The sequence below is a fragment of the Lucilia cuprina genome, chromosome 4 (genome assembly GCF_022045245.1).
Source record: "Lucilia cuprina isolate Lc7/37 chromosome 4, ASM2204524v1, whole genome shotgun sequence".
Taxonomy (NCBI): domain Eukaryota; kingdom Metazoa; phylum Arthropoda; class Insecta; order Diptera; family Calliphoridae; genus Lucilia; species Lucilia cuprina.
The window spans coordinates 88497569-88519667 of record NC_060952.1 but is presented as its reverse complement, the minus strand read 5'-3'; the positions used below and the strand labels follow the sequence as shown (position 1 = coordinate 88519667).

General features: G+C 33.3%; 2 protein-coding genes across 10 annotated transcripts in view; one reads left to right on the top strand and one right to left on the bottom strand.

The window, feature by feature from the left end:
- The window catches only part of LOC111688372 (jmjC domain-containing histone demethylation protein 1), a 19135-nt gene extending 1797 nt beyond the window's left edge, over window positions 1-17338 (top strand). For 8 of the 9 annotated variants that reach the window (XM_023450875.2, XM_023450874.2, XM_046948198.1 and 5 more), the window contains exons 2-5: window positions 5290-5612; window positions 12679-12839; window positions 12961-15079; window positions 15148-17338. In XM_023450875.2, the coding sequence (XP_023306643.2) occupies window positions 5553-5612; window positions 12679-12839; window positions 12961-15079; window positions 15148-16623 (3816 nt within the window). In that variant the 5' untranslated portion in view covers window positions 5290-5552 and the 3' untranslated portion in view covers window positions 16624-17338. Of the gene's footprint in view, window positions 1-4187; window positions 5150-5289; window positions 5613-12678; window positions 12840-12960; window positions 15080-15147 lie in introns of those variants that run through there. The other variant, XM_046948192.1, reaches the window with a different exon arrangement.
- A 2806-nt stretch (window positions 17339-20144) lies between these two features.
- Window positions 20145-22079, bottom strand: LOC111688374 (protein Red). The gene is made up of 2 exons (XM_023450877.2): window positions 20398-22079; window positions 20145-20334 (listed from the first exon to the last, which is right to left on the bottom strand). Exons 1-2 carry the CDS (start codon window positions 21967-21969, stop codon window positions 20266-20268), a joined length of 1641 nt encoding a protein of 546 aa, XP_023306645.2. The 5' UTR covers window positions 21970-22079; the 3' UTR covers window positions 20145-20265.
- Window positions 22080-22099: the final 20 nt, after the last annotated feature.

The window sequence follows — 22099 nt, the reverse complement described above, 5'->3', positions numbered from 1 at the left end:
TTTTATAATTTACTTTTATTCGAAAGAATACTTTCATATATGTATGTAAATATGGAAGTAGAGAACGCGTAATAATTTATGGCGTAAAGATTGCAAATAATTTAAATAAGCCGGTTTGCACTTCGAATAGGTAACCAAAACTGTATCTATCGTTTGGTCAATCTTTAGGTGAAGGATTAGGGATTAAATTAAAATTAATCCTCGAAAGTTGGTTTTGAATACTCAGGGCGGGTTTTTCAGATAAAGATACTCTATATTCTTTGTTTAAACCTAGTTTAATATATGTTTGGTGTTTTTTCAGTAAACAGTATTGTCTTAGTTTAACTGAGTGTTATTGGCCAATTAAACTTAAGTTATAAGTGAGAAAATACAATTAACCAAAATGATTTCGGAAGAACAAAAACTTAATATTTTAAGTAAAATGCAATTTTCTGATTTGTTTTCTTTTATTTATTATTGTTTTAATGGTTTGTTTAACATTTTTTTTCAAAATTTTTAATTTTAAAAAAGTATTATTTGCAAAAAACAGCTGTTTATTGTTTACATTTTTTAGTAAAAAGTTGGCAATACTAACAAAGTTAACTAAACTTAAATCCATAACTGAAAAACACAATCATCGGTTAAGGTCCGCCTAAATTTGTTCCCAGTTTAATCTAACAGCAAGTTAAGCCTAGTTTAACTGAGTAGTAAGAAAGTCGCCCTCAATCAGTTAATTTTGTTTGCTAGTTTAAGCGCTCAATGGTGGTGGTTGGTTTAAACTTGAGCAAGAAATGCAAAAGCGTAAACAGCTGATGCCAGAAAAAAAATTATTAAAATATACATTGAAATGTTAGATTTATCGTTTACTATAAATTATGGAGACTTCACAATATATTTTTGGTTACAGGGATAATTTATTTTTCAGCCGCACTGTTCATATGTGGAACAAACTTCCTACAGAAATATTCTTTCGATGTTAAAGGGTTTAAATCAAATGTCCAAAAACACTACTACCTCTATCCTCCCTCCCACAACCTATTTTCTTAGTTCCAGCACAATGCACTGCATGAGTAGGGGTCATTCCCTGAGTGATCAATGATCAAACTAGGTTAGGTTAAGGGTTTCTCGTTAAGCTTATATCATAAAGTGTTTCTATCGGCCATATATTTAATCCAGCCCAGTTTAGTCGAACGGTTTTCCATTTTTTAGGTTAACATCTTGGAGTTACCTTCCCATTATAGCAATAAATGATTAAAACGTGAAATTCTCCTTGGAGAAGTAATCGCAACATCGGACGAAAAAGGCGCTGTGCTTAAAGCTGAAAACGAGGAGGAGAAAGTTGTAGGCTTTGTTGATGAATCAACAGTTGCCATCTTATAAGTTTGGCTGAGAGCTTTAAGAATGTACTGGTATATGTTATGTTTCTGATATAGAACAGTTAGAACAGTTCTATAGTCTTTGGTTTGATTTACTGCTGTAGCATGTAAAGATGTGAGTCTATTAAGACCACTCTGTGTTTAAGTGTGATTAAGGCCGGGTTTCTTACTACTCAGTTAAACTAGGTTTCACTTGACGATGATTGAGTTTTTCAGTTATAGATTTAAGTTCAGTTAACTTTGTTAGTATTGCCAACTTTTCACTCAAAAACATAAACAATTAATAAACAAAGAATTTATATTATCTTTATCTGAAAAACCAGCCCTGAGTCGTAAATAATAGTTACTGGACTCCTTAACTAAACCGAATATTATGTATGTCGATAAAACAAATTAATTGACGAAACTGATTAGTAGATAATTTCTCTCAACATGAGAAATATATTGCTGACCAAACCCAACAAAAATATTAGTCTTCTGGACGTAAGTAGTTCCCTGTTTATGGATATAAACTCAAATACCAATGGCCAAGCCTGTGATAAATTAATTACTACTGATAACTTCTTGTAGCAATGCTATTTAGATATTCATGTGACCAATTTCAACCAACAATATTGCACAGGTACAAATTTTCGATTGGAATATGAAATGAAACAAATTGGAATGGAATATTTAGTTTAGTATTTCCGAGTACTTTATAAACTCACATACATCCGTATATAATAAAAATATTGCCCATGAGAAATGCAATTGATGGTAAAATTTAATTTTGTAGATTTTATTTTTTTATTTATTTAATTTACATTGTACTAGTTAAATCAGATATTCTTCCAATCAGGAAGTTTTTATATAATTTCTTTCATTAATTGTTTTGACCTCATGAAGGTCGATCTTAAGACTCGACAAGGTACTACCAAGATTGACGGTTATAAGATAATGCGAACACGGGGATTTTTTAAAGTTTAAACGAAGATATGTATCTTAAAAACCAGTTTTAAGGTCTGATTTGGATTTTGGCATTTTTTTTTATAAAAAGTCCCCAATTAAGGATCTGATACTTCTTGAGTTGCTAACATTGATGGATTTGGATTATGTTTCAATACTTAAGACCGCAACAGCTACATTCTTTTCGGTACGCATCTTTCTACAATTCTTATCATTAGTTTTGTTTACAAGCTGGTGGACAGACCTATAAAATTTTTACGCATATTACATCAAATATTTTCTTCTATTCATTTAACATTTTGGTCCGCGGAGGTATGATACCGATAGTGTAAATATCGAGTAGATAAAATCCATCAGTGTAAAAATAACATGATTTCTAAGATATGTATGTTTGTGAAAAAAAACTACTACTTAACTAGTGTCCCTGCAGTTCGCGGTAGCTGTCCCGAATGTCTGATTGTATATTTATAATTTTTGGCTTGGTTCCTAAATACAATATACAAGTGACTAATTATTTTTACATAATCCTGTGCTGGGGCAAGTTAACCAAGGTACTTAATATTATTGTATTTCGTTTGTATAGATTTAATTAATATTTAAGAATAAGTACGGTACTACTTATTCTGAACGTGAGAATGTTCATGCCTTAGTGTTTCCCTTGTGAGTAATCTAATTTATGGGGGGTCGTACTTCGTTCTACCAAATACTTCATTCTATCAGCGTGGTCCACTAGAAAAGCTTTACATATTAGAAGTTTGCCGGACAATAAAAATAAAATATATCAAGTAGCTTCTATATAAAGTCATCTTTCGAAAACCACTTAGATATGTGTTTGACTATATCATTCCTTTGATCTTTTTCGTCTTATTTTAACTTTTATTTTGAAAGCCGACTATTTTTCAACATTTACTAGATGTTTCTAAAGCCGGCTTTACACGATCACACAAATAATATGATCTGTTAAAATTTTGTGTAGAAGAGTACGGATGTGATTGTCTAAACGCAATATGTAATGAAACCATTACACATTGAGAGAGAATACGGATGGAAAATTTGACAGTCGTATGGCTCTCTTAATTTTTTGAAATGATTTAAAAAACTAGCAGGTCGCATTAGATCAGGGATGTATTTTTATGTAAACACATACAAAACAGTAAGTAAGAATTTATAGTCAGGCGAGGACGACCATATAATACCCTACACCTGTATACGAATAAAATGTGATTTAGTTTTCATAATAAAGCATTTAAGTTGTATTGTACCTTGCCTCAGATATACGTAAACCATTTATTGTTTAATGAAACTGTGGATATTTAAGTAAAATGTTGAGGGGGGTTCTTTTTATAGGGGCTAGGTTCAAATGAGACCCTATAATTATAAAGTTCATGAGGTTCATCAAGGCTAGTATAGAACTTGATTTTGCAGATTTTTGTCGATATGCGAGTATATTAAACATAATTATGAACTTAAAAGCCCTATTTGGCGGGTTCAGTTGTATGGGGCCTAGGTGAAATAACAAACCGATTTTAACTATTTTTAATAGTTAGCTTCGTCTACGGTATCATAAAAGATTATGTGCCGAATTTCATTGAATTATCTCCAAAATTGCGACCTGTAGTTTGATTACAAGGTTTACAAGCTCTATTCAGGGGTTCAGTTGTATGGGGGCCAGATGAAATAATGGACTAATGTTAATCAATTTCAATATATACTTCGTCTACGGTACCACAGAAGATCATGTGCTAAATTTCATTGAATTATCTCCAAAATTGCGACCAGTAGTTTGATTATGAAGGTTTACAAGCTCTATTCGGGGGTTCAGTTGTATGGGGGTTAGGTGAAATAATGGACCGATTTTCAATAGGCTTCGTCCATGGGGCAATAGAATATCATGTACCAAATTTCATTGAATTATCTTTAAAATTTTGACCTGTAGTTTGATTACAAGGTTTACATGTACGGAAGGCTAAATCGACTCAGAAAATTATTTTGAGCCGATAGGTATACTTTAATACCTATATATGGGTATAGGACCAATATTATTGTGCGTTACAAATATCAGCACAGAACAAATACAAAGTGAATCAACTTTTCGTGTAACACAAAAAAATATACAAATGTAATTTCATTTTACTTTTTCATTAGATTTTACGTGTGATCGTGTGGAGTGCCCTTGATTGCGACAAAAGTTGTTGATTTATAGAATCCAAATAGAAATGGATTTATAACTTAAGTACAGAAAAAAGAGGCCCCTGCATTACAAAGATTACAAAAATCGTAACTGTTTTAATAATTCAGAAAATCGAGCCATTTAAGGAATGAATGTATTAAGTATTACAAAAAAAGGAATACATTTACACATAAAACAGCTGGGTTTTGCTGTAAATTTATTTGTCATCCCTTTCGTACACGTATAGAGAAAAACTTAAGAGTCCTTCCTTGTTGTGAGCATTTGAGTTTGTTCTTCGGTAGTGTGTGTGTGTGTATTTTTAAATGAAACAATGTGAAAACGGTCTGATACTAAAATACACAGTACAAAAAGAGATATTGTACAACAATAAATTCAGTTTATTCAGACGCTTCGTTAGATATAGACTTGTGTTGTGTGTTTGCTCTATTAAATAGCTCTGCTTACGATATTTTTGTATTCGGGTCGTAACCATTTTTGTAAAATAGAAAGAAACAACAACAAAAAAAAACAACCATCACTTACTAACCGACCTGCGGTAATGATAAACGCGATAATAGTTTTAACGTTTTAACTATAATAAAAATTTTAATTTAAACAAAAAAAAAAAATAATACAAATAAAACATAAAGCCAATCTGTGTGTCAGTTTGTTTGACTTTGTAAGTGATTTGTTTTTGACATTTAAGTGTGCAATATTTAACAAATTTTATAGGGTGAATAGTAGGAAAAATGTGTTTTATTTTATTGAAAATTAAAATTGTTGAATAAAAAAACAAAAACATATTTATTACAATTACAGTCTAATATAAACATTGGATCGGTATATCTACATACACACATACATGTACATACATATGTATGTAGATATGTTCTCTGTATAAAGATACCACAGCAAACATCATTATTTTTACCTTTTATGCAAAGAATTTCAAAATAAATGTGATTTTTTTAAAAAAACACAAAAAAATAAAACATAAAAGTAAAAGAAACAAGTTAAACTTCTCTCAAAAATAACAAGTACTTAAAACGTAACAAAAAAAGAAGTAAATTCAAACTGTGGCGATGTCCGAATCAACGGAATCGCCAGGAAAACAACAAAAGGCAACGCAACGACGCCAGTTGGTAAGTTTTTTTTTCTTTTTTTTAATTAAAATTAGTTTTCTTTAAAATTTTTTTTATTAAGTTTATAAGTGTTATCATAATACATATCTAGTTTTTTTTATGTTGTTTTAATAATTTATGATTTATATGTTAATTGAAAGTAAATAATATTATTATTTTGTGTAATAAAAAAAATGGAAATATATGTATGTATATGGGCAGTGCGTACGCGCACTTGATAACTGTGCAGCGTAAATTTTTTTCGTTTTATTTTTTTTTTAAGAAAAATTAAAAATTCTCTATACGCCGCATTACCCATGTTAACAGGAACGCTTTTGATAGCGTAATGAAACGGCCAAACTAAACTCACTAACGCCGCATGACGAATTCTTTTCGCTTTTTATTGTGATTGTTGTTTTTTTTTGTTTCCACATTTCTATTCCACGTTGTTTGTCTTCTTCTTTATCAAATATTCGCTTTCGTTTGATTGTGACTTTTTACTGTTCGCTCAACGACCATCAGTGATGGGATTCGAAAATGTTTTTGTTTTTTGTAAAATTGTACCAAAAATGTATTTTAGTATGAAAACAAAAAAAAAAAAAAAAATGTACTCGGGACATTTTGGTCCCAAAACCTTTCGCGGCAAATCGACTTAAAAATTTTCGTTGATTTAAATAAAATGTGTACTTATTACTACTGTACAGAGCTGTAAATGAATCATTCATTTTTGAATTAATTGTCAAATGAGAAGCGAAAACGATTGTTTAGTGATATAAATGAAGACGGGCCATCTTCCTCTAAAATCTCGCTTGATTTTCTTTGTTGGAGGAATTTCCATTTTTTATTTCTCCTAGATCTGCTTTGTTTGATTGCAATTCATTTTAAATGTCATTCGTTTGAATTGTCAAATCACGTTTCTAATTCATTTGAAATAATTCAAAATAAATTCAATATAAATAAATTGGAAATGAATTGTAATTCATTTGAATTGATTCAAATTTCATTCAATTCTCATTTTTGTAAAATAATTAATTCACAATTAAGCCAATTCGTAAACGAATTAAAATCAGAAATGAATGATTCATTTACAGCTCTGCTACGTTCTAATAAAGAAACAAATTTATTAGAGTCATTTTAGACCTGGTCCATACTAGGAAACTTTTGTTGAGACACTTTTTCTTAATACACTTTTAAAGTTTCCTTAATGTCCACACATAGAAACTCTTGTGTCAGAAACTATGTGTTTATTCCATTGATTTGTTGTTGTACGAATGAAAATAATAACAAAACAAATTTCCGAGAACGGTAAACTGCGTACCGCGAGAGAGATGAATGATATTCTTTCTTTTTCTCTCCTACGCAAAATCAAAAGTTTCCTAGTGTGTAGTAAGACCTGGTCCACACTAGGAAACTTTTGTTGAGAAACTTTTTCTTAATTCTCTTTTGAAGTTTCCTTAATGTCCACACATAGAAACTTTCGTTTCAGAAACTACGTATTAATTGCATTAATTTGTTGTCGTACGAATGAGAAGAATAACAAAACAAGTTTCCGAGTACGTGAAACTCCGTACCGCGAGAGAGAGGAATGATATTATTTCTTTTTCTCTCTCACGCAAAATCAAAAGTAACCCGAAAAAAAAATTCTAGTGTGGACCGGCAGTAAATGTCAAAACTTCCGCGTTAATTTGGTGCAACACCCTCTACAAAGCTCTCAAATATGGATGAAGGGTATTTAGTTATTAACCTACGGATCCAAGATATCCATCTGACGCAAAGGCCTGTTCTACATTGCAAACAAGGACATATTTATTCCTTTTTTTAATTGAATATTTAGAAAATGGAGACAATTTCGATTCGAAAATCGCGCTTTTATGACTTCTTTGAAACTAAAACCACGATACAAAAAAAGTACTTTTGTAACCAACATACCATCACTGTTACAAATTAATATTTTTCATGTTGTGTTGGTTTTGTATGCGATTTTTTCCCCAATTTTGTTTTACATTATTTTCTTCTCTCTCAATTGTTTAATTGATAGTCTCACTTACGTATACTAAGGCACACACTACTCTTTACTCACTCGTGTTATCAGAAAATGCAATATGGGTTTAAAAAGTAAATCTATTGAAAACATTTCTAGGTGTAATTAACACTACCTAACTGCCTACAGTTTTGGGAAATTCGATAATGTTTATAATTTTAGCCTATTATAACGGTATAAAATAAAGAGTTAGGATTATTTTAGTATTTGAAACAAAAAAAATCTTTAAAATGTATCTGAAGAATTATTTGATTTTATTTTATTTCCCTAATCGAAATTAATTTTTAAACTCAAATATTTAATAGTTTCACTATTTTAACTAATATCAACCAGAGTCTGTATCCATTTATTAACATAACTATGGCCACAAAATACATATCTTTGTGATTTAACAATAACAATATTTGTACTTATATTTTATCTTTTATCGAATGTTTACAGCAAATATAAAATTGACAATTTATTAATGCAATAATACTTGTGATGTTTGTGTTAAATATTGCCCTTTTTTCAATAACAACACTCTTTCGTATTTAACTACAAAAAAATACACATATAGAATGGGTTTTAGTATATATAGAAATGTGTTGTGCTGTGTACTACCTGATGTACAATATATAATTTCGTGCTAAAATATTAACTACTACTATAGGTATAATATGCTCTCAAGGTCCTAAGTTCTCTTTAATATTTCATTTAAGCCAAATGTAATGAATTGAAAAAGTTGTTGCTTCGACTGTTGGCGATGATGATACACATGATTACAAAGAACTTGCAAAACAAGTTTGTTATTATGAGCATAAAATCAAATGGAAAGAAGTATCAGGACATACAGTTGTGGAGAAAAGAATATAATATTTGCTATAGGAATTATTGTGGCCTAGAGTAGATAGATAGATTGATAGATAGATAGATAGATAGATAGATAGATAGATAGATAGATAGATAGATAGATAGATAGATAGATAGATAGATAGATAGATGGATGGATAGATAGATAGATAGATAGATAGATAGATAGATAGATAGATAGATAGATAGATAGATAGATAGATAGATAGATAGATAGATAGATAGATAGATAGATAGATAGATAGATAGATAGATAGATAGATAGATAGATAGATAGATAGATAAATAGATAGATAAATAAATAAATAAATAAATAAATAAATAAATAAATAAATAAATAAATAAATAGATAGATAGATAGATAGATAGATAGATAGATAGATAGAAAGATAGATAGATAGATAGATAGATAGATAGATAGATAGATAGATAGATAGATAGACAGATAGATAGACAGATTTAAGATAGATACATAAATAGATAGATATATAGATAGATAGATAGATAGATAGATATATAGATAGATAGATAGATAGATAGATAGATAGATAGATAGATAGATCGATAGATAGACAGATGTACAGATAGATAGACAGATGTACATATAGATAGATAGATAGATAGATAGATAGATAGATAGATAGATAGATAGATAGATAGATAGATAGATAGATAGATAGATAGATAGATAGATAGATAAATAAATAAATAAATAGATATTTATTCAATTATAATTGAAATTTTTTAGTTTCGGTCGTAATTCCGAATACACTCAACCGTAAAGAATTGAAATAAAATGGAATTGCCTCTTCTTTTTCTTACGTTTCCGTTTTATGTTGAAAACACCATTTTCGATTGTTGCGTAACTGAATGCTGAAACGTTATCGATATGCAGAATAGCGATCATTAGTACTTTCATAAACCACTTTAGTGGTTGTAGGAAAAGAAGTCTATTGAAAATGGTTGAAATCTGTCCATTATTTCCCCTAGAAAAAGTTTCTTTATGAAAAATAAAAAAATTAAAATATACAAATAACAACATAAAAATTACTTCCTATGAATGACTTCAGATGTAGTGAGTTTGCAATCAAATAAAAAGAACATCATCCCTCCTATAACAAGCCTGTGTTAAAATCATCACTTCTTCAGGTCTTTTTCAGTACTTTCATAGAGTAAATACTACTTCTTTGGATGTTCTTTTTTTGCTGGGTATATGAGGGCTAGTTGAAATAATAGACCGATTATAGTCATTTTCAAAAGATTCGTCAAAAAGAGTATGTGCCAAAATTCATGTAGCACATGTACAAGGTTAACAAGGACACGCCAAAAGACATAGCTTAATCGATTCAGAGCTGATTACTATACCTTAAGATGATATTTTTAGGTGTTACTAACATCAGCACAGCAATGTAGGTTATAATATTTTTCACCTATTTTAACTCAAAAGAAAATATAATTTTTCTATTTCAAACTCAATTAAAAATACATTACACATTTATGTTAAAAATAAACATTTACTAATCATTCCATGTAGGAGACATATTTTCCTTTCCCAAAATATGCAAACAATAATATTGTTTATGAATATTATCAATTATACGATATTCAGTAATAAAAAAAGGAAGAACTTTTTATTTATACATATTGTATGTATGTTTGTATATGTTTTTAAGTAAATATTTATTATACAATATTAGGGGATAAGCAAATATCTGGCAAATAGCCCAGAAAGGGAAAATTTTCTTGAATTACTTGGAATAAACTAAATTACTTATTAAAAATTTTCACTCTAATAAATTTACTATAAACCTAGTCTGCAGTTCAAAAAATTGCAAAAGTTATGTCCCTAATCTGTATATTTATTTTTACTGTATATCTTAATAAACATCATTATAATTTGTGTCCTTTTTCCTACTTGTAATAGATAATATAATAGACTAAGTAAGATGAGTTAATTTAAGTATAACGCGGTATTGTTACGCCATTGTTTTGTTAAATTTCTTACGGGCGGTGGTGGGGGGATTGTATGTATGTATATACATTATATAGCAACAGCAACAGAACCATATGTCATAAATGGGAAAATTGAGCATATTTTATTGTAGAGGGTTGCTCAAAATTGCACAATACATATGAAAGTACGTATGGATGTATATTGTGGAAGGTTTTTTTTTTAGCGCGCTTTATTTACATACTTCGTATAAATATACGAAGACTGCATGAGGTAGAATTGTGAACTTTAGCATGCTCCACATCTATCCTGCATGAAGTTCGAAAGACAAATGATATGTGGAATTGAAAGAGATTACCAATAAAAGCTAAATATGTATTTTATTTTTTACTTTTTGTATCGTTCCTCATGGAAATTGCTTTCTGGCAGTGTTGTCAATTTTTTCACTATTTAGCGTTAAATCATGTCGCTATAAAAGTCAAAATTTATCAATAGCTGAACATTTTGCAATTTAGCAAATAAATTCAATAAACTATTGACTAGACTATATACTAGAATATGGATTAAAATATAGACTAGAATATAGACTATAGTTTAGATTTAGTGTATCAATAGCTGGAAATTTTGTAATTTAGCAAATAAATACAATGCACTATAGACTAGAATATATACGAGACTATATACTAGAATATAGATTAAACTATAGCATAGACTATAGACTAGAGCATAGATTATTGTCTAGACTAGACTGCACTGTAGACTAGACAATATTTCTGATCTTCTTAGTTAGTTAGTTCGAAAGGATCCTCCTTTCCTATATACATACATATATACATCAAATCCGAAGAAATACATCTAGACCGGAAGTCACCATCTGATCTTCTTACTATCTATTCTAATTATATCCCTCCTAAAATGGAATACAACTCGCATATATGGGCGAATATTTTAGAATAAAGATTAGACTAAAATATAGTCTAGACTATAGACTAGAACATAGACTATGATCTAGTCTATAGACTAGACCGCACTATATACTAGACAATATTCTCTCCACCTGATCTTCTTACTATCTATTCTATTATATAATGGAATACAACTCGTATGTATGGTCCGAATATAATAGAATATAGATTTGACTAAACTATGATCTAGACTGTAGACTAGAAAATAGACTATAATCTAGTATATAGACTTGACTGCACTATAGACTAGAAAATATTTCTCCCCATCTGCTCTTCTTATTATCAACTCTGTTTATATCCCACCTTAAATGGAATACATTAGACTAAACTATAGTCAAGACTATTGATTAGAACATAGACTATGGTCTAGTCTATAGACTAGACTGCACTATAGACTAGACAATATTTTTATCTATTCTATTTATATCTCACCTTAAATGGAATACAACTCACGTGTATGGGCCGGTGTTTCAAAGTCTATTTCGAGGTTACTCGAATGCATTCAGGAGCAGGCGTAGGTTCTTTTTGGTAATAGCAACGTTGCACTGTTTATGTGTGTTGTCGATTGACCAGTGCATCTCATAATGAACTGCTAAGGTATGAGTCATCCCCTGAATGCCGCTTGCTGTATTCGACGGCTGACAATTTTTATGTGAGAAAATTTGCAAATAAGAAGCTGCAACAATGGGCGTAGAACCTTACAAAGTACCAGACCCTTCTATCTACAAAGTAGAAAATGTTTCCAAATTGATGGAAGTTAAGGGTTTAATGAACCCTTGATTGCGCAATGAAGTTTAGCGTTATGATGCCAAACAGTTGGGTACACATGCCAACCGCTTGAAAGCATTTATGTTACGAGGTTTTGTTTTGGGTTTAAGCCTCCTCACTAACGCCACCGTTGCCTATGAAACTTTTTTGGGTGGTGATGATTATCACGGACACGGTCATGATGAAAATCATTAGAAAATTAATCTTCTTAAAAAATTATAAGAATGGACCCTTCATAATAGCAAAATAACTAGTTTTTGTTTAAAACTATATAAGACTAGTTGAGAATCGCTTTTTAAAGAGTTTTGTCAACACTGAAGCAAAATTAAAGAGATAAAGAGAGAGTGACAAATAACTGAGAGTATCATATTGGAATGTTTCATTTCATTTTGTTTCATTAGTTCCGGTATTAATTTATTTCCGGTTGTTTTAATTTAATATTTACACTTCTTCTATGTTCAATTTAACATTAAAAAAATACAAATACATTTTCTATTTTATTTATTTTAGCGTGAACGAAAGGAACGTAAACAATATTTAGAAGAATGGGGCTTAGGTGATGAGGATTTGGAGGGTGCAAGAGGTTTTAGTGTTGCTGAAAAGCTGGAATCAGCTAAATTTGCACAAACTGGAATGGTACGCGAAATGCGTGGTAGTGATTTAAATGTCGCGTAAGTAATACTTAATATATAATATATGTTTAATGGATTGTATGCAGTCTTTAGTCTACAGACTTTTAATAAAGATGGTAACTTTTTATTAATACTGAATTTCTTAATAACAAACTTTCAGTTTCTTGCAACAGTATGGCTTTAATATACCACTATTATTTCGCGACAAAACTGGTTTGGGCTTACGTATGCCAGATCCTAATGAGTTTACAATAAACGATGTACGTTTATGTGTTGGTTCACGTCGCATACTAGATGTTATGGATGTTAATACACAGAAAAATCTACAAATGACCATGAAAGAATGGCAACAGTATTATGATAATCCACAAAAAGATCGTTTACTTAACGTTATATCGTTGGAATTTTCTCATACGCGTCTCGATAGCTACATACAAAGTCCCGATATTGTTAGACAAATCGATTGGGTTGATGTTGTGTGGCCTAAAAGTCTGAAGGATGCTCAAAGGGAGGGTACAAATCTTTTGGGTAATATGATGTATCCAAAAGTTCAAAAGTATTGCCTGATGTCGGTTAAGAACTGTTATACAGATTTTCACATTGATTTCGGTGGTACATCTGTGTGGTATCACATACTAAAGGGCAGCAAAGTATTTTGGTTAATACCTCCAACTGAAAAGAATTTACAGCTATATGAAAAATGGGTTTTATCGGGCAAACAAGCCGATATTTTCTTTGGTGATACGGTGGAAAAGTGTGCTCGTGTATATCTAACGGCTGGCAATACATTCTTTATACCCACTGGTTGGATACATGCTGTGTATACACCAACTGACTCTTTAGTATTTGGTGGAAATTTCTTGCATTCTTTCGGCATTGTTAAGCAATTGAAAACGGCACAGGTTGAAGATGCCACAAAGGTACCGCAAAAGTTTCGTTATCCCTTCTTTACGGAAATGTTATGGTATGTTTTGGCACGCTACGTTTACGTACTGCTAGGGCATTCACATTTGGAGGGGGAACCATCTATTGATGAGAATGAAATGGCCTCAAGACCTCACATTCACCTTACCCATTATGAGCTGTTTGGTCTTAAAGAAATTGTCATGTATTTATATGATTTACCACCGAATAAAAAGAATGTCCCCGAACTGGTACGTGATCCGGTAGCATTAATAAAGGACGTACGCACCTTGGTAGAGAGACATTGTAAAGATAAACCCGACATGGCCATAACTGGTGAATCTGTGTTAAAACCTCCCGGCTTAATGCATCCCATATTTCAAGAGTATGATCGTGCACGTGTAAAGCAAGAAATTAAACAAGAGATAGCCAGAAAAAATGCCGAAATTATACGGGAACAACAGCAAATGAATCGAGAACAGCAGGCTGCAGATTCCTTAAATACCACTCCCACCACACATTTAGCATTTAGCGGTACAACAACAGTAACCACAGATAATGGTATCACCATTAAAAAGGAACCTATAGAAAATGGTAATATCCAACCGTCAGTACAACAGCAACAGGAGCAGCAGCAGCAACAACAACAACAACAACAGCAACAGCCTACATTTGTTTCGCCCACAGATAATATTAAATATCGACCTCCAAAGAAAATGCATTTGGCTAATGCTGTGGCAGCTGCTGCCAACAATAATATCAACAATAACAACAACACCAACAATAACAATGCCGTTAGCGTCATAGCATCTTGTTCTAGTTACAATTCTGTACACACACAAATTCTGCCTCCTATACAAACATCACATGCTCCCAGCAGCAGTTCAACTGATAATTGTCATTCTCCTGGCGAATCATCAAAGATATCACCAAATGTTACCGGCTTAGGTCAACCACGTCGAAGACGCACCCGTTGTAAAAATTGTGCTGCTTGTCAAAGATCCGATTGTGGTGAATGCAGCTTCTGTTTAGATATGGTCAAATTTGGTGGACCCGGTAGAGCTAAACAAACATGCATGATGCGTCAATGCTTGTCACCCATGCTACCCGTTACAGCTCAATGTGTATTTTGTCATTTAGATGGTTGGCGCCAAACGCCCGTTTCACCACAAACTAAACAATTAGCCTCCATAGATGGTCCATCATCATTGATGGAATGTTCGGTTTGCTATGAAATTGCTCATCCAGATTGTGCCCTCTCCTCCCTAGATGGTACCGAATATGCAGCCGATGCTAAGGGTATAGTTAATGAGGATTTGCCAAACAGTTGGGAATGTCCCAGTTGTTGTAAATCGGGGAAAAATAATGATTATAAGGTAATAAGACTTAAGAAGTTTTTGTAACTTTCACCCTTCACATATTTTTATTTATCTTTTATATCTAGCCTCGTCATTTTCGTGCTCGTCAAAAATCTTCTGAAGTTCGCAGAGTTTCGGTGGGAGGTGTTAATATAGGCAACAGTGGTGAACATTTGGATGGTCATTTATCAACAAATATACCGCAATACAATGAATTTGTATTCACCAGTGAATCGGAAATGGAAACAAGCTCCACTAATACCAACAACTGGAAACATGGTATTAAACGTCATATACCTTTGGATGTGAAAACCGAACGAAACTATGATACTCCTTCGCCCGGCATATCCCCAACGGCTGGCGATAAAGTTAAACGACGTAAAAGTGATGATGGTTTAAGTATGTGCAGCAGCATGCAAGATAGCATAGATGCCAATGCTTCCATTGATTGCAATATAACTGGTATTGGAGGTGGTGCAGGTGGCGGCGGTGCGACAGGAGGACAAGGTTCACGTAAAAAGAATTCAATAAGATCTCAACTAGCTCAACAAATGTTGAATTCTTCGACAAGGGTTCTCAAAAAACCATCATATGTTGTTAGACCGGGTGGTCACTCGGGCTACGGCAGTAGTCATGCAGCTCCAAATTTGGCTTTAGATGCGACACTTTTGAAAATTATATTCCGCTATTTACCACAAGAAACTTTGGTAACCTGTTGTTCGGTTTGTAAGGTGTGGTCGAATGTTGCCGTAGATCCGGATTTGTGGAAAACAATGAACTGTGCTGAAATGAAACTATCTGCTTCGCTTCTAACCGCCATTGTTAGACGACAACCGGAACATTTAATCTTAGATTGGACTCAAATCGCTAAAAGACAATTGGCTTGGGTTATAGCTCGTCTACCGGCGCTCAAGAATCTCTCTCTACAAAATTGTCCCATACAAGCTGTTTTAGCTTTACACACCTGCCTTTGCCCTCCTCTACAAATACTAGATTTAAGTTTTGTGCGTGGTCTTAATGATGCGGCCATACGCGATATTCTATCACCGCCCAAAGACTCAAGACCCGGTCTAACCGATTCAAAAACCCGTTTAAGAGATTTAAAAACCTTAAGAATAGCTGGCACCGATATTTCCGATGTAGCATTGCGCTATATAACACAGTCATTACCACATTTAATACATTTAGATGTATCTTCTTGCCAGCGTATAACCGATGCTGGTGTGGCTCAAATAGGTACTTCACCAACGGCCATTGCAAATTTGGTAGAATTAAATTTAAGTGCTTGCCGTTTGGTATCCGAACTATCATTGGATCATTTAGCTAAATGTGATCAATTGGTGTGGTTAGATCTGAGGCATGTACCGCAAGTATCAACACAGGCAGTTATAAAATTTGCTGCCAAATCGAAACATGATTTGTGTGTTAAAGATATAAAACTAGTTGAAAAGCGCAAAATACCTCAAACGCCACTTTCTTCGGGAGGCGCTAGCAGCACATTCTCCACCTCAACGACACCCATTTCATCAGCTGCTGGTTCAGCAAGTATTTGGAATGAATAAAATCTATCTAATGCAATATAAATCTTAATAAGGCACCGTGTTTTTTTGAATTAAATTTAAAGAAATAACCAAAGATTTTAAAACATTTTAAAGAATTTCATTCATCAGTTGTAGTTGTATAAAGGATAAAATTTAACAAAACACATACATACACACAAAATACGCAAATTATCGAATAGATATAAAAAAGTATGATGTACTATATCTTTATGAAAAAGCATTCCCCTTTTATGATCTTTTAAATAGCTTTAACATTTAAGCTCAGTTAAAATTATTAAAAATTTAACAAACACACACAAACATTAAAACAATACAGAAAAAAAACATATAACAAATTGCAAATATATAAATATATATTTATAATAATTATTATTATAAATTCTAAAGTTAACGATAATATTACTATAATATTTATCGTAACACTTTTTGTTCTCCTCAATTGTAATTAAGTTATATTATAAAACAAAATGAATAAACATTAAAAAAATATAAAAAAAATAAAACATTCGCACATTTTTAGTGTCATATTTGAAATTTTATAAATTTTAAATTATCATGCAACTCAAATAATGTACCATATAGGTATGTAGTATTAACTAAAAAGAAAATTAAGTAATATATACATACAGACAGATGCAATTATAAGAATTATTTGAAAAATAAATAAAAAAAAATAATCATATACATGCATACATAAATAAAAGTATAAATAAAAAAAATAATAAATGTAATGTATTAAGAATAAAAAAAAATACATATAAAAAAATAAATTTATAAATTTAAAGGCACATAAAAAAGGATAAATAAATGTATTAAATTGAAACTTTTATTTTTCCTCTTAATGCCAGTTTCTTTTTTGTTTTAGAAGTTCTAGTCGGGCGAGGCCATACACCTGTATGTGAATAAAATGTGATTTAGTTTTCCTAAAAAAGCATATAAGTTAAATTGTACCTTGATATCAGAACAAAACTGTGGACATTTAAGTGAAATTTTGAAGGGGGGGACTTTTTATAGGGGATAGGCTCAATTGAGGCCCTATAATTATAGAATTCATGAGGGTCATCAAGGCTAGTATAAAACTTGGTTTAGCAGCTTTTTGTTAATTTTGAACTTAAAAGCCCTATTCGGCGGTTTCAGAAAATGTCTAACATTCATGTGAACTTACGAAGTTGTTAGATCAACTAACTAAGAAGATATGGCCAAATTTTGATTTAAAGAGCACGGACCCAGTCTTCTAAGATAGGACACTGTAAATTTGGTAACCACGCAATTAGATTACAATGACTACTGTAGAAGCTGTCAAGATGAGCAAGAAGAGAAATTAATCGAACATGTGCTCTGTTATTGTTCCGCATTGGAGAATATTCGACGTCGATATCTGAGACATCGATTTCTGGAGGACACCTCAGATTTATCAGGGGTTAAAATTGATAACCTGAATGCCTTTCACTAGCACTGCGGTTGGTTTGACGAAACAACACAGAGACGTCACGAGCAAAAAGCTATTACCCTCTCTTTCGCACAAAACGAATCCAATGATTTTTTAGCTGTATTTTATATACCTCTTCTCAAAAAACAACTTCAAAATCAAACAAAAGCTGATTTTAGACCTTTTCAAATGTCAAAAGTGGCATCTGTGTATACTTTGTGGAAACAAACTCCAATAGCAATGATTAGTAGCTCTTTCGAGTTCAAGACTCTTTCCGTTCAATCTATCTCTGTCGATTTTAATCTATGTCTTTCAGCATCTACTACTTCTATTTATATCAACTGGGGCATGGATAAAGAAACAATAACTGCGACATTGTTCGCATCCAGGACTTCCTCCCATCTGACGACAATACATTGTCGATTATAAACGCGCAGAAGGAATTGCAAACGGCGGTTACAAAAGCCATTAATGGCTACAGGTGCAATAAAGTCCTAAACCAACATCCACACCCGATTTCGGATAGTAAGGAGCAATTACCCAGGCAAATTAGTTTCACACTAACGCAGTTAAGAGCTGGCTACAGGCACCCTTTACCGATGCCCTAATTGTCCTATCCCTAACACAGTGCACCTATTTCATTATCCCATAGGCCGGCTGACCTTACTCCCATAGACCTATGGCTCTGATTAGTAGCTCTTTTGACCCCTTATCTCAGTGGCACACAATGGCGAGTATTGCAGACGTCTGAAAATAATGCATTTCGATCTCAACCGCATGGTCAAGGCTTCTTTCTGTCAAGCAACATACCCCCCGGGGGCATGTTACCTTGGCGAGACCTCCGCCTTGGTGTTATTGCAATCCCGGGGTATATAGAGGTGGCCAATACCTCCAATCTGACCGGGATTGAAAAATTGGTTACAGTCTACTGTTTGGCTTAGTCCTTGCATAGATTGCCAGAGGTCAGACCAGAGCACCGCATAATCTGGTACTACGGGTGGCCAGTTGCCCACAGGACTATGTCCTGGCTGGTCAGTTGGTTGAGGTTCCTTCGGGATCCACGTAGTGGCTGTGGTTTAAACCCAAATTCGCGGGAAGAGTATAAGTGGCGGTTAAAAGACTGATGCATGATAATAGTCAATATTTCGGGATAAGTTTGGTGCTGTTGCCGAAAATCAACAGATACCCCACAGAGGAGTGACTGTGGGACTAAGCGTTGGAAATGGGTTGGAGTCAGTTGTATATGATACGGAATGAATGTAGAGGTATGCGGGCCTCATCCACCCGTATACCTAAATGAGTTTGTCGTATGTTTTTCTCTATAAATGTGTCGAATAAATGAGATGCGTGCTGGGTTGAATGATGATGGATGAAAGGTATCATGTACAAGTGATACCAATTAATTTTCCTTCCTTGTCCAGATATGTTCAGAGTTTACTCTGTTCATATCAGACTTGCCACAGCGTGTCACTGTGAGTATGAACATTGTCTACGGCTTATTGATGGATCGTGCTTCGGTCCACCGGTTACGTCTCTAGGTGCTGTTGCCGAATCAACAGAGCCATAGTAGTGTGGTTGTCTTACAACGTGACTACTTTGGCAAGAGATTAGATAGCTCGAGTACTCCAGCAAAGTACTTGCGCTTGGTACCGGTCATAGCCAATGTGCAAAAATTGCCACCTGAGTCTTCATTGAAGACAAAGGGGTGATGGTAGACCGTTCTCAAGTCTACCTTGTGGATGAAAAAGACCACCGTGGGATAAGGCCGACACGGCAGGTCCTCACGTTAAAACTCTCGACAGTCTGTCAAGCAACATAATTTGTTGCTGGCTTGACAATTCCTGCTAGAATGTCATCAGCCCTCCCATCCCCTCGTTGTTTGTTTTGAAAGTAGAAATGCATTTGAAAAACTAACAACATTAGTATGAATTAACCATAGAAATGTAACGAATGAACTTACATTTACATGAAATCAATAAAACACACTTTATTTTTCTCTTTGGGAGATTTAAAAAGTCTCAAAATCAATGCATACATGTATTATTTCTCTTTTTATTTCATTCTACTGGATTTGAATTTAAAAGATCATTAATGAATGATATACTCACTTTGAATTTCTTTTTTGGGAAGTGTTAATGATGAAGAATTTCTTGAAGATGATTATTATGATGATGAACTTAATTGAAATTAGAGTTAATGTTATGAAAATAAAATTAATATTTAGCCTGTTTGTAATCGGGTTCATCGGATGAAGTTTTAGATTTACGTTTTTGGATAATGCCCTACAAAGAAAGAAATCAATTTATATTAAAAGAATACTTTAAAATTGTGTAAAACAAATGTACCTGAATTTTTTGCCATTCTCTATCCAATTCGGCTTTTTCACTTTTTTCGGTTTTATTTTTACGCGTTTTACGACCGTCCTGCATTTTAACACCATATTGAAAGGCAGCTTTTGGCAAAGCTTCTTTAGTACTCATATAATCTGAGTATTCTTCTTGGGTATCGAAATCCCAACGTCCAATGGGACCCTTCTTATTACCCAAATCCATTTTTGTATAGTCCACCTCATCATCGGAATCATCAATGGCATCGTTCATTTCCTCAAGGCCAGGATAACATTCAGCATAGCCTTCGGGTTCATTGGCGAAACGTGACACAATAGATTTATTAATTTTTGGTGGAGGTGGTATACTAGTTATGATGGGTTCAGCCTCTTCCGATTGCTTGTTGGTATCGCCAAAATAGGAAGCTGAAGGTTTGGCGGACGAAGATGCTGATGAGGACGAATGACCATATTTATCTGATTTTGATTTTGAATCATTTTTACTAGGAGGTTGGTAATCACCAATATCATCATAAATGGAGTCACCAGTGGCTGGTTTAGCCACAGATTTTGAAGAAGACATTGTCGAAGAATGCAACTGATCTATGTCACGTTCATGGAATAAAGGTTTATCCTTATCACGTTTCTTATTTTTCTTATTACGACCACCGGCTCTTAAATATGACAATATTTGTGATAATTTATTGATAACAATGTCATTGGTTGTTAGTGTGGCGGCATCTTCTCTATTTAAAGGAACCTCGTATTTTGAACGTATTAGGGTAGTGGGTATATCCGTCTCCCCAGTATCATCTTCCAAGTCAATAACATACGCCATTCTACCAGGAGCAAATAGTTCAATACGTTGTATTTCTTTGGAACGTCTGGCTTGTATAATATTGAATATGTTACGTGCCATTGAACCTTTTATAGCCATACTATCTTCTGCCTCCTTGCGTTCTTGTTCCAATCTTTCAGCCGCTGCTTGTGCTTCAGCCATTTTTTCAGAAGCCGCTGCAGCGGCAGCCATTTCACGTTCTTCCAGTTCTTTTACCGTCAACTCTGAACGTACTTTCTGCAAGAGGGCATAATCCAAACCCTTTACTAAATGAGTATGCTCCATATCACCACCCAAAAACTTAGATTCCTGTATAATACGTCTTCTTCGTTCGGCAGCGTCAATGCCCGACTTCATGTCGGGGGCAACAGCTCGATAGGCATTTGTATTGCCATGTCCCGGAGTGCTGACATTTTGATAATCTGGATTGGCACCATCTCTTCTTTCGCGGGCACGATCTCTGTACTTTTCCGACAACTCTTGCAGCTTATTGTCCTCTTGTTTTTTGAGGGCTGCATAGAAATTTTTCTTTTTACGCCTTAAATCACCACGTTCACTACTGCTACCAGCAGCAGCATTTGGTGTTTTCTTTTTTTCCGCAGAGGCTGGTGTTCCTGGAGTGGCAAAAGTTGCTGTTGCTAACGAGGTGGCTGAGCCAGACGCAGGTGCTCTGGGAGTCGCCAGGAGTTTACGAAAATCATCATTTGTTAGACGCACCGAAGGAGGTGCTTCCATATGAGAGGATTCTGACATTTGTGGCGTCTTTAAGCCTTATTAATTTAAGTTTAATATATATTAATAAAGTTTTTCACTGCGTTCAATATTTTTTTACAAATAGGAAAAAACAATTTAGTAAAAGGTTGCCAGATGAATAAAAAAAGAT

Coding starts and splice junctions, on each gene's coding strand:
- LOC111688374 (XM_023450877.2), bottom strand. CDS start 21,969: ATGTCAGAATCCTCTCATATGGAAGCACCTCCTTCGGTGCGTCTAACA. Junction 20,335..20,397: donor GAGAATGGCAAAAAATTCAG/GTACATTTGTTT, acceptor CTTTCTTTGTAG/GGCATTATCCAAAAACGTAA.